The sequence below is a fragment of the Halichoerus grypus genome, chromosome 2, assembly GCF_964656455.1.
Source record: "Halichoerus grypus chromosome 2, mHalGry1.hap1.1, whole genome shotgun sequence".
NCBI classification, from domain to species: Eukaryota; Metazoa; Chordata; class Mammalia; order Carnivora; family Phocidae; genus Halichoerus; species Halichoerus grypus.
In genome coordinates, this window is record NC_135713.1 from 11037740 (window position 1) to 11051275 (window position 13536).

At 40.2% G+C, this 13536-nt stretch overlaps 1 protein-coding gene across 1 annotated transcript in view; it reads right to left on the bottom strand.

Annotated features, from left to right (window-relative positions):
- DNAH5 (dynein axonemal heavy chain 5) overlaps positions 1–13536 on the bottom strand; it is a 216419-nt gene that overhangs the window by 175232 nt on the left and 27651 nt on the right. Inside the window, exon 16 of the mRNA XM_078066500.1 lies at positions 1059–1230. Coding sequence (XP_077922626.1) covers positions 1059–1230 — 172 coding nt within the window. The remainder of the gene's footprint in view (positions 1–1058; positions 1231–13536) is intronic.

A 13536-nucleotide genomic window follows, 5' to 3' on the forward strand; every position in this document is an offset into this window, starting at 1 on the left:
CCCTTCGAATGCTACCAGATATGGCAAAGGGGCTTTGCAAATGTGATCAAGTTAAGGAACTTGAGATGTAGAGACTGTGCTAAATTATCTAGGTGGGAATTATCTACACTAGGTGGGGCCAGTATAGCCATAAGGGTCCTTGTAAGAGGGAGGTAGGAGAGTCAGAGTCAGACAGAAGACAACGTGCCCATGAAAGCAAAGAAACAGAGAGAAAGAGATTTGAGAATACTATGTTGCTAGCTTTGAGGATGGAGGGACCATGAGCCCAAAGGATGTAGAATGGCCTCTGGAAAGGATTCTCCCCCAGAGCTACCAGAAGGAACTACCTCTGCTGATACCTTGATTTTTAATTCCCTAAGAGTCATTTTGGACTTCTGACATCCATCTTAGATCTTTCACTTAAATCACAAAAAGAAAACAGAATTAGAGAACTAAGGAGAACTTCTTTAGAAACTAGCTCCTGTCTCCAACTAATGTAATAATAAAACATCCAAGTGTAAACATTCTAATGCTAATATTCTCTAGGAAGAGTAGTACTAAAGTCTACCTTGGTAGCCTGTTCCAATTTGGTAGTGAAAACTCTCACCATGAAGTTTTTATGCCATTCATAAATACCTCCTTCTAGAATGTTAGCCTATTTCCTCCTGTTTTAGTTCCCAGGGAGATGTATTTTGGAAAGACTATTGGTTTAGAGGCAAGGGAACTGGGTTCTAAACTCATCCTTTCTGCTTACATCTCTATCACATTAGAAGTCACTCAGCATCTCTGGATCACAGTTTTCCAACTTTAAATTGACCATCTTATTTAAAGTCTAGTGTCCAACATTAAGTATAATTTTTAAATGTAGTTTATCTCTGGGGATAAAATTAAATAGTGAATATATCTAGTTTCCAGGAAATTAACGAATTCGTGTCTTTTGGTAAAATTCCCTAGAGAACAGCTTAAGAATAACACTCCCATTGCATTATTTATATCACAGTATCTGGAAGAAATTATAGTTAGACGTTAAGAACTCAGCCTTACAAAATGAGAAATAATAACCATTCAGACAGTCTTACTGATCTTTGCAAAAGTGTTTTTTAAGTATATCTCAATGTTCAGTGAGGTCCAGCTCAGTGCAGCCAGGCCCGGTTGAAGAGCTTCGTCCACTTTAGCCAAATGAGGGGCCATCAGTGGCTCTATGGTGGGAGGCATTTTTGACTTCACTCTCTGATATTCAGCCAGCATCATCTGCAATGAAATGGAGGTCAAATGATCGATTAATATCACACTTCTAATATCTTGTTTTTTTAATCCAAAGGATGGCTTTTATTTAGGGTCCAGCTATAGGCCCCCAATAGCAGCCTGGCAGGTAAAGTGGCCAAAACAAAACAAGAATAGATGAGAAATCTCTCCATAAACGTAAATTCCTAATCCAATAAAATACAGCTGAAGAAGAGAAAAAAAGAACTTAAGAGTAGGAGTTTCTCACCCCTTCCCCAGTCCAAAAGGGGAGAAAAGTTCTAAGGTCAAGTGAGTTTTCTAAACCACGTTATCAGTGCCTTAGCCTATGCATCACAAGGCTCATTCATTCAACTTTGTATGCTGGCACCATGCACTGCCTGATTCTCTGGGCACTTCTGATGGACCATACTCATCACCCAAAGTGCCGGGGTCACCCGAAGTCTGCCTCAGCCCGTTGCTGAAATCATAGGCCAAGTTTTTATGTAAGGCCCAAAGCATATAAGGAGTCAGGAACCAGCATCAATGTAAGTGTCACAGCTTTAGGTATCATGCATATGCCAAAGAAAACCAAGTTCACATCTCAGCCCACATCTCACTCCTAAAGTCTAGACTCATATATGGTGAAAGCCTGTTTAGTATCTCCAACTGAATACATAAAAGACATTTCAAACTTAGCATGTCCAAAACTGAAAGTTTGTTCTTCCCCAAAACCTTCTCCGCCCCCAGCATTCTCCATCCCATTCTACGGTGGCTCCTGTCTTTCACATCCACAGACAATCCATCAGGATATCTTGTTTGCTCCATATTCAAGAGATCTGTATCTGACCTGCTTACCATATGCACCATTCCCACCATCGCTGACTCTCCTCCAAATTATTGTAATCGTCTACCATTGTCTCCCTGCTTCCACTAATGCCCCCTACAGTCTATGCTCAATTTCGCAGCAAGAGGCATCCTTTCAAAATGTAAATCAGACTATTAAGCCCATTGCTTACATGGCTGCATGCCTTCCCATCTCATTTAGAGCTACAAGTTCTTTTTGTTTTTGTAGGAAAATATTTTTATTTTTATTTATTTTATTATGTTAGTCACCATACAGTACATCATTAGTTTTTGATGTAGTGTTCCACGATTCATTGTTTGCATATAACACCCAGTGCTCCGTGCAATATGTGCCCTCCTTAATACCCATCACCAGGCTAACCCATCCCCCCACCGCCTCCTCTCTAAAACCCTCAGTTTGTTTCCCGGAGTCCATAGTCTCTCATGGTTCGTCTCCCCCTACAAGTTCTTATGTGAGTCTGCAAAGTTCTACCCAGGCTGGTCCCCATTACCTCTCTGATCTCATCTGTAATCATTCTTCTCATCCCTTACCTAGTCCTGCCCTACTGTCTTCCTTGCTGGTCCCTAGCCTCAGGGACTTTGCATCCCCTTCAAATAATTACTCAAATGCCATCCTCTCAATTAGGCCTATCCCAAATACCTATTTAAGTTTGTAAACCATCATCAAAAACTACCTACACACTATCCTCTTTGCCCTGCTCTATTTTTTCCATATGCCTATCACTGTCTAATAGACTATGTAACTTAGACCTATTTTTAAGGTTCATGGGTTATTTGCTGTATTACCCAACTAGAATATAAGGACAAGAGTTTCTATAAGAACAAGAATTTTGTCTGCTTTGTTCAACGCACCTGAAACAGTACCTGGCACATAGGAGATGGTCAATCAATATTTCCCTAATTTATTAATTAGTTGTTATCAGGAGCATTTGTGATTAGAAACTCATGGATTCTGTTCCTACACTGAAATTTACCTGTTGTATAATATTGAACTGTGTCAGTCCTTTGTTCATATGTTACCATTTTAAATAAGACTAAAAGCACTTCCAGCCTATCTTTTTTGGTAATGTTAGTATTAATAATAATTAATTGTAAGAAGGTAACTTGAACACACTTCTCAAATACAACTGTTTTTAAGTTCATATTTGTAATATGCATGTTGATATTACTTTGTCATTAGATCAATGTTTACCCAAGTGTTTTCCTTGGATTACTAGCCCTAAGAGATTCTATTAAAAAAAAAAAAAAAAAAGAGGGGGGCGGAGCAAGATGGCGGAGGAGTAGGAGACCTGGATTTCGTCTCCTCTCAGGAATTCAGCTGGATAGGGATCAAACCATTCTGAACACCTACAAACTCAACAGGAGATCAAAGAAAAGAAGAGCAACAACTCTCTGAACAGAAAAGCGACCACTTTTTGGAAGGTAGGACGTGCGGAGAAGTGAATCCGAGGCGATATTCGGGAGGATAGACGGCGGGGGAGGGGCCTCCATCAGCCGCTTCTGGCAAGTGATAGAGCCGCGGAGCACAAAATCGGAACTTTTAGAAGTCTGCTCCGCTGAGGGACGTCACTCTGGTGGCGAAGTGGGGGGTGGAACCCTCGCGGGACAGTGTGGTCTCAGGACCCTCGGGGTCACAGAAAGACCGGGGGTGCCTGAGTGTGGCAGAGCTCCCAGGTATCGGAGCAGGGAAGCCGGCTGCAGAGACGGAGCCCAGGCGCGGGCTCTCAGCTCGGGGTTGTCATAGACCGTGATCCGCGGCACAGTCGGGCCACTGCTCCTCCAGCAGGGACCCAACAAGCGGCAGATCCGGGGAGACTCACCTTCTTCCCCCGGGAGGAGAGGTGCGGGAGCGCACTGCAGGGATCTGCTGGGTTTGGAGACTCCACCCGGGGTCGGGTGCCAGATAGAAAGGCGCGGTCACAGGCCGGGTGAGCGCGGAGTGTGGCCGGAGACCGGGGAGACGGGAGTGACTGACTGCTTTTCTCTGGGGGCTCGCTGAGGAGCGGGACCCCGAGTTCTCGGCTCCTCCGGGGCGGAGACTGGGAGGCTGCCATTTTCACTCTCCGCCTCCAAAGCTGTAGGGAAAGCTTGCAGGGAACAAAAGCTCCGGAGAGCAAACCCGAGCAGATGACTTAGCCCGGACCGGCAAGGGCGGGGCAATTTTGCCTCCGGCAAAGACATTTGGGAACCATGGCAACAGGCCCCTCCCCCAGAAGATCAGCGAGAACAGCCAGCCAAGACCAAGTTTACCGATCAGTGAGAACGGCAGAACTCCACCGCTAGGGGAACACTGCACATAGAATTCATGGCTTTTTTACCATGATTCTTTAGTCTTTCAAAGTTAATTATTTTTTTTAACTGTCTTTTTTTCTTTTTTCCTTTTTTCTTTTTTTTGAATTTTTCTTTTTCCCTTTTTCAACCAACATCTTATCAATCCCTTTTTAAAAAAAAAAAAAAAAAAAACATTTTTATTTTTCATTTTTAAAGTCATATTCTATCCCTTCATAGTAGTTACCCGTATTTTTGGCATATATATATAAGTTGTTCTCTCTTTAAAATCTTGAGATAGTTTCTTCTAACAGATCAAAATATACTCTAAATCTCTAGTGTATGGTTTTTTTCTACTCCCCTGCCTGATCACATTCTCTCCCTTTTTTCTTTCTTTCTTTTTTTTTTTAATCCTCTTCTTTCTTTTTTCAAACAACTTATCAAATCCTTTTTTAAAATTTTTTATAATTTCCATCTTTACAGTCATATTCCATCCCTTCATCATATCAACCCTTATTTTTGTACATATATAAGTTTTTCTTTCTTTAAAATTTTGGGAGGGACTTTCTTTTAACAGACCAAAATACACCCAAAATCTAGTGTGTGGCACTGATCTATAATCCAGCCTGATCATATTTGATCACATTCTGTTTTTGTTTTGTTTTGTTTTGTTCTGCTTTTGTTTGTTTTTATCTTTATCTTTTTCTTTTTTCTTTTTTTCTTTCCTTTTCTTTTTTCTCTCTTTCCCTTTCTTTTCCCACTGCTTCAGGTCTTTTCTGATCTGTTTAGAGTATATTTTCTGGGGACGTTGTTACCCTGCTAGCATTTTGTTCTCTCATTAATCTATTCTCCTCTGCACAAAATGACAAGACGGAAAAAATCACCTCAACAAAAAGAACAAGAGGTAGTACCGACTGCCAGGGACCTACTCAATACGGACATTAGTACGATGTCAGATCTAGAGTTCAGAATCATCACTTTAAAGATACTAGCTGGGCTTGAAAAAAACATGGAAGTTATTAGAGAAACCCTTTCTGGAGAAGTAAAAGAACTAAAATCGAACCAAGTAGAAATCAAAAAGGCTATTAATGAGGTGCAATCAAATATGGGGGCGCTAACTGCTAGGATAAATGAGGCAGAAGAAAGAATCAGTGAGATAGAAGACCAAATGATGGAAAATAAAGAAGCTGAGAAAAAGAGAGATAAACAACTACTGGATCACGAGGGCAGAATTCGAGAGATAAACGATACCATAAGACGAAACAACATTAGAGTAATTGGGATCCCAGAAGAAGAAGAAAGAGAGAGAGGTGCAGAAGGTATAATGGAGCAAATTATAGCAGAGAACTTCCCTAATTTGGGGAAGGAAACAGGCATCAAAATCCAGGAAGCACAGAGAACCCCTCTCAAAATCACTAAAAATAGGTCAACACCCCGACATCTAATAGTAAAACTTACGAGTCTCAGAGACAAAGAGAAAATCCTGAAAGCAGCTCGGGAGAAGAGATATGTAACCTACAATGGTAGAAACATTAGATTGGCAACAGACTTATCCACAGAGACCTGGCAGGCCAGAAAGGACTGGCAGGACATATTCAGAGCACTAAATGAGAAAAATATGCAGCCAAGAATACTATATCCAGCTAGGCTGTCATTGAAAATTGAAGGAGAGATAAAAAGCTTCCAGGACAAACAAAAACTAAAGGAATTTGCAAACACGAAACCAGCCCTACAACAAATATTGAAAGGGGTCCTCTAAGCAAAGAGAGAGCCTAAAAGCAACATAGACCAGAAAGGAACACAAACAATATACAGTAACAGTCACTTTACAGGCAATACAATGGCACTGAACTCCTATCTTTCAATAGTTACCCTGAATGTAAATGGGCTAAATGCCCCAATCAAAAGACACAGGCTATCAGATTGGATTAAAAAACAAGACCCATCTGATATGCTGTCTGCAAGAGACTCATTTTAGACCCAAAGACACCCCCAGATTGAAAGTGAGGGGGTGGAAAACCATTTACCATGCTAATGGACACCAAAAGAAAGCTGGGGTGGCAATCCTTATATCAGACAAATTAGATTTTAAACCAAAGACTGTAATAAGAGATGAGGAAGGACACTATATCCTACTTAAAGGGTCTATCCAACAAGAAGATCTAACAATTGTAAATATCTATGCCCCTAACATGGGAGCAGCCAATTATATAAGGCAATTAATAACAAAAGCAAAGAAACACATCGACAACAATACAATAATAGTGGGGGACTTTAACACCCCCCTCACTGAAATGGACAGATCGTCTAAGCAAAAGATCAACAAGGAAATAAAGACTTTAAATGACACACTGGACCAAATGGACTTCACAGACATATTCAGAACATTCCATCCCAAAGCAATGGAATACACATTCTTCTCTAGTGCCCATGGAACATTCTCCAGAATAGATCACATCCTAGGTCATAAATCAGGTCTCAACCGGTACCAGAAGATTGGGATCATCCCCTGCCTATTTTCAGACCACAATGCTTTGAAACTAGAACTCAATCACAAGAGGAAAATCAGAAAGAACTCAAATATATGGAGGCTAAAGAGCATCCTACTGAAGAATGAATGGGTCAACCAGGAAATTAAAGAAGAATTAAAAAAATTCATGGAAACCAATGAAAATGAAAACACAACTATTCAAAATCTTTGGGATACAGCAAAGGCAGTCCTAAGAGGAAAGTATATAGCAATACAAGCCTTTCTCAAGAAACAAGAAAGGTCTCAAGTACACAACCTAACCCTACACCTAAAGGAGCTGGAGAAAGAACAGCAAATAAAGCCTAAACCCAGCAGGAGAAGAGAAATCATAAAGATCAGAGCAGAAATCAATGAAATAGAAACCAAAAGAACAGTAGAACAGATCAACGAGACTAGGAGCTGGTTCTTTGAAAGAATTAACAAGATTGATAAGCCCCTGGCCAGACTTATCAAAAAGAAAAGAGAAATGACCCAAATCAACAAAATCATGAATGAAAGAGGAGAAATCACAACCAACACCAAAGAAATACAAACAATTATAAGAACATATTATGAGCAACTCTATGCCAACAAATTAGATAACCTGGAAGTAATGGATGCATTCCTAGAGATGTATCAACTACCAAAACTGAACCAGGAAGAAATAGAACACCTGAACAGACCTATAACCACTAAGGAAATAGAAGCAGTCATCAAAAATCTCCCAAAACACAAAAGCCCAGGGCCAGATGGCTTCCCAGGGGAATTCTACCAAACATTTCAAGAAGAATTAATACCTATCCTTCTGAAACTGTTCCAAAAAATAGAAATGGAAGGAAAACTTCCAAACTCATTTTATGAGGCCAGCATTACCTTGATCCCAAAACCAGACAAAGACCCCATCCAAAAGGAGAATTACAGACCAATATCCCTGATGAACATGGATGCAAAAATTCTCACCAAAATACTAGCCAATAGGATCCAACAGTACATTAAAAGGATTATTCACCACGACCAAGTGGGATTTATCCCTGGGCTGCAAGGTTGGTTCAACATCCGCAAATCAATCAACGTGATACAATACATTAACAAAAGAAAAAACAAGAATCACATGATCCTCTCAATAGATGCAGAAAAAGCATTTGACAAAGTACAGCATCCTTTCTTGATCAAAACTCTTCAGAGTATAGGGATAGAGGGTACATACCTCAATATCATAAAAGCCATCTATGAAAAACCTACAGCGAATATCATTCTCAATGGGGAAAAACTGAGAGCTTTCCCCCTAAGGTCAGGAACGCGGCAGGGATGTCCACTATCACCACTGCTATTCAACATAGTATTGGAAGTCCTAGCCACAGCAATCAGACAACAAAAAGAAATCAAAGGCATCCAAATTGGCAAAGAAGAAGTCAAACTCTCACTCTTTGCAGATGATATGATACTTTATGTGGAAAATCCCAAAGACTCCACCCCAAAACTGCTAGAACTCATACAGGAATTCAGTCAAGTGGCAGGATATAAAATCAATGCACAGAAGTCAGTGGCATTCCTATACACCAACAACAAGTCAGAAGAAAGAGAAATTAAGGAGTCGATCCCATTTACAATTGCACCCAAAACCATAAGATACCTAGGAATAAATCTAACCAAAGAGGCAAAGGATCTGTACTCAGAAAACTATAAAATACTCATGAAAGAAATTGAGGAAGACACAAAGAAATGGAAAAACGTTCCATGCTCATGGATTGGAAGAACAAATATTGTGAAGATGTCAATCCTACCTAGAGCAATCTACACATTCAATGCAATCCCCATCAAAATACCATCCACTTTCTTCAAAGAAATGGAACAAATAATCCTAAAATTTGTATGGAGCCAGAAAAGACCCCGCATAGCCAGAGGAATGTTGAAAAAGAAAAGCAAAGCTGGCGGCATCACAATTCCAGACTTCCAGCTCTACTACAAAGCTGTCATCATCAAGACAGTATGGTACTGGCACAAAAACAGACACATAGATCAATGGAACAGAATAGAGAGCCCAGAAATGGACCCTCAACTCTACGGTCAACTAATCTTCGACAAAGCAGGAAAGAATGTCCAATGGAAAAAAGACAGTCTCTTCAACAAATGGTGTTGGGAAAATTGGACAGCCACATGCAGAAGAATGAAACTGGACCATTTCCTTACACCACACACAAAAATAGACTCCAAATGGTTGAAAGACCTCAATGTGAGACAGGAGTCCATCAAAATCCTAAAGGAGAACACAGGCAGCAACCTCTTCGACCTCAGCCGCAGCAACTTCTTCCTAGAAACATCGCCAAAGGCAAGGGAAGCAAGGGCAAAAATGAACTATTGGGACTTCATCAAGATAAAAAGCTTTTGCAAAGCAAAGGAAACAGTCAACAAAACCAAAAGACAACTGACAGAATGGGAGAAGATATTTGCAAATGACATATCAGATAAAGGGCTAGTATCCAAAATCTATAAAGAACTCATCAAACTCAACACCAAAAGAACAAAGAATCCAATCAAGAAATGGGCAGAAGACATGAACAGACATTTCTCCAAAGAAGACATCCAAATGGCCAACAGACACATGAAAAAGTGTTCAATATCGCTCAGCATCAGGGAAATCCAAATCAAAACCTCAATGAGATACCACCTCACACCAGTCAGAATGGCTAAAATTAACAAGTCAGGAAATGACAGATGTTGGCGGGGATGCGGAGAAAGGGGAACCCTCCTACACTGTTGGTGGGAATGCAAGCTGGTGCAGCCACTCTGGAAAACAGTATGGAAGTTCCTCAAAAAGTTGAAAATAGAGCTACCATATGATCCAGCAATTGCACTACTGGGTATTTACCCCAAAGATACAAAAGTAGGGACCCGAAAGGCTACGTGCACCCCGATGTTTATAGCAGCAATGTCCACAATAGCCAAACTGTGGAAAGAGCCAAGATGCCCATCAACAGATGAATGGATAAAGAAGATGTGGTATATATATACAATGGAATATTATGCAGCCATCAAAAGGAATAAGATCTTGCCATTTGCAACGATGTGGATGGAACTGGAGGGTATTATGCTGAGCGAAATAAGTCAAACAGAGAAAGACATGTATCATATGACCTCACTGATATGAGGAATTCTTAATCTCAGGAAACAAACTGAGGGTTGCTGGAGTGGGGGGTGGGGTGGGACGGATGGGGTGACTGGGTGATGGACACTGGGGAGGGTATGTGTTCTGGTAAGCGCTGTGAATTGTGCAGGACTGTTGAATCTCAGATCTGTACCTCTGAAACAAATAATGCAATATATGTTAAGAAAGAAAAAAAGAAGAAGAAGAATGTAGCAGGAGGGGAAGAATGAAGGGGGGGAAATTGGAGGGGGAGAAGAACCATGAGAGACAATGGACTCTGAAAAACAAACTGAGGGTTCTAGAGGGGAGGGGGTTGGGAGGATGGGTTAGCCTGGAGATGGGTATTGAGGAGGGCACGTTCTGCATGGAGCACTGGGTGTTATGCACAAACAATGAATCATGGAACACTATATCTAAAACTAATGATGTAATGTATGGGGATTAACATAACAATAAAAAAATTTTAAAAATAAATAAATAAATAAATAAAAATAAATAAATAAATAAATAAAAAAAGAAAGAAAGAAAAGAAAAGAAAAATGGTCCATGGATGGGTAAGTTTGAAAAACACTGTATACACTATCTCCCCTCTTGGACAATCACAATTAATATTAATGATTCTGAGAAAACTGTAAGAACAAAGTAAGAAGCCCAATGAAATTTTCTGAATTTTGTTAAACCCAACATTTCCCAAACGGACCACATAATCCTTTCTTCATATAGTACTTTTCCACAATTTCTCTATATTCTTTCAATTTCCATGAAAGCCACTTTGGAAAAGCCTACATTGTGTGGTTCTATGAGCAGCTACTTACACATTTGCTGAAGCGTTTATCCACGGCTTATCTTTTCTCAATGTCCATCACTTACTCTATCTGGGAAGCAAATCATTTTACTTCTCCCCTTTTATCCTTTTTAACCCCATGAGATATTATTCATTTTATAGATGATAAACTGAGGCTTAGAAGGGTAAAATAATTTGCCCAAAGATAATGGTTTGTATCCAGATCAAATTGGCTTTAGAATCTATACTCGTAATTGTTAGTCTAGGCAGGCTCATTTCTTTTTGAACTACATTCCAAGGAAAAGTTAAAGAAAACAATCCCTCAGCTACCTTGGTGTATCTGTGGGAGCCAGAGAGCTCTGTTAAATATTCAGCACAATAACTCTGCAACATCGGAGGTAGTCCCCCAAACCCTCCGAAAGATCTGTTCCTACCAGCCACTCGTGTTGGGTGGGGACCTTTCACTCTTTCAACCTCTAAGATACAATAAGTGTCAACCAGATGACAATTTACTTCCTTGAATTGTCATTTATATGACATTTTAACATTTTAAAACATTTTTTGATCCTCCTTCCCTCACGGTGTAGGATACATGTCCTCTCTCCTTGCATCTGGGTGGACTTACGGAGCCCAACTGATTACAACAGAAGTGATGCTAAGACCTATGAGGCTGTCCTAAAAGCCATGCAGCTTCCTCTGTGTTTACTGCAATGTCCTCTCTTAGGACCCTGAATTACCACATAAGAAATTCTACTACTCTGAGGCCTCCATCCTGAAAGACCACACATAGATGCTCCAGTCCTTAATCCCAACTGAGTGAAACTTTGAGCTATACTCATCAAAGAACCAGACACGAGAATGAGGTCACTTTGGACCTTCCAGATCCAACACCTGCCAGCTGAACTAAATAATCTTAGTCAATGCCACATGGAACAGAAGAATCACCTAGCCAAGGCTTGCTTAAACTCTTTATCCATGAAATCATGAAATATAATGAAATGATTGTTTTAAGCCACTACATTTTGAGGTTGGTTGCTAACCTGCAATAGATAACTGAAATAATAATTCTGTGGACAAAATTATTATTAGCAACTTTATATTCTGATAAATATTATTTCTTAGTAAAAAATACTAGTTTCTTTGCAAATATGTAAATTGACTAAGTGGTTTTCCTAACAGGCAAGAAAAGTCTAAAGGGAATCTCAACATGCTGACCAGTATTTGATGGGCCCACATTTGAGGAATATCGGTCCATTGACAATATTAGCTTTTTAATATAACATGAAGGAGTGGAAAACAGTAGACTACAAGTCTGGGTTCAGGTCCTACTTCTGCCATTTACTAGATATGAAAACTTGGCTAAGTCATTTAACTTCTCTGAACCATGGTTTTGTCATAAGATAATATAATAATATTCTATCCCAATTACCTAACGTGGCTATGGATAAGATCACATGGAATAATGAATGGTTAAAATGTAAAGCATTATGCAAAGGCATGGCCTCACTGGCCTCATCCTATGAGGTTAGGAAGTATAAAACTGTAATGAGGTTTTCCACTTGTCAAATACCATGGCTGCATCTCTGCACTCACCTTGCACAAGATGCATTTGTCACTGATGATCATTCCCTCCCGCATGAGGATTTTCTTACCCTTTCTTCCCACCTCAATGACCAATCCTTAATTTTATTTGTATACTCATCCTCCTCTATCAGACCTGTTAATATTGGGACAACCAGAGTTTAGCCTAGGCCCTCTACTCTTATCTTTATTCTCTTCCTTGGAGATCTCACCCAGGACAATGACTTTAAAAACCAACTATATTTCAAGTTTATTTTTTTTTAGTAATCTCTATGCCCAATGTGGGGCTCCAACTCATGACCCCAAGATCAAGAGTTGCATGCTCATGGGGTGCCTGGGTGGCTCAGTCAGTTGAGCATCCAACTCCTGGTTTCAGCTCAGGTCCTGATCTCATGGGTCATGGGATCGGGCCCCACGTTGGGCTCCGTGCTCAGAGGGAGGCTGCTTAGATATTCTCTCCCTCAGCCCCTTCCCCCTTTCATGCTCTCTCTCTCTCTCGCTCTCTGTCAAATAAATAATCTTAAAAAAAAAAAAAAAGAGTTGCATGCTCTTCTGACTGAGCCAGCCAGGTGCCCCTAAATACCAACTATATTTTTAAAACTCTCAAAACTATGCCTTCCACTTTGACTTCTCCACTCAACTCCAGACTTAACATATCTATCTGCATGAATAACACCTCCATTTCGAACTCTAAAAATCATCTTATGCTTCAGATGGAAATTACTGATTCCCTCCTGTCTTCCAAAATATAGTAGATCCAGTCTTTGCCATCTCTGTAAATGGAACTTTCATTCTGGGCCACTGCATGTTACTGAGCAAAAGTTATACAGAAAAATGACCTACACAGTAATACATAATCGCCCTACTTCAGTAAATCCATTGCGTGACTCACACCAAAAACAAAGTAATCATCCTCGAGTTCCCTCATAACCTGCTATTGACATTATTCTCTAATCCACTGATCTACCACTCAGCTGCCACCCTATTTTAAGCCACCCTCATCTCCAACCTGAACCAATACAACAGCCTGCACGCTGCCTTCACATTGACACTCTTGTCCCCCTAAAATCTATTCTCTACCTAGCAATAAGAACAATTTTTATTATTAAAAACATCATGCCTTTTTCTCCTGCTTCAATTCCTACAATGGCTTCCTGGTGCATTCAAACTTATACCCTGGGT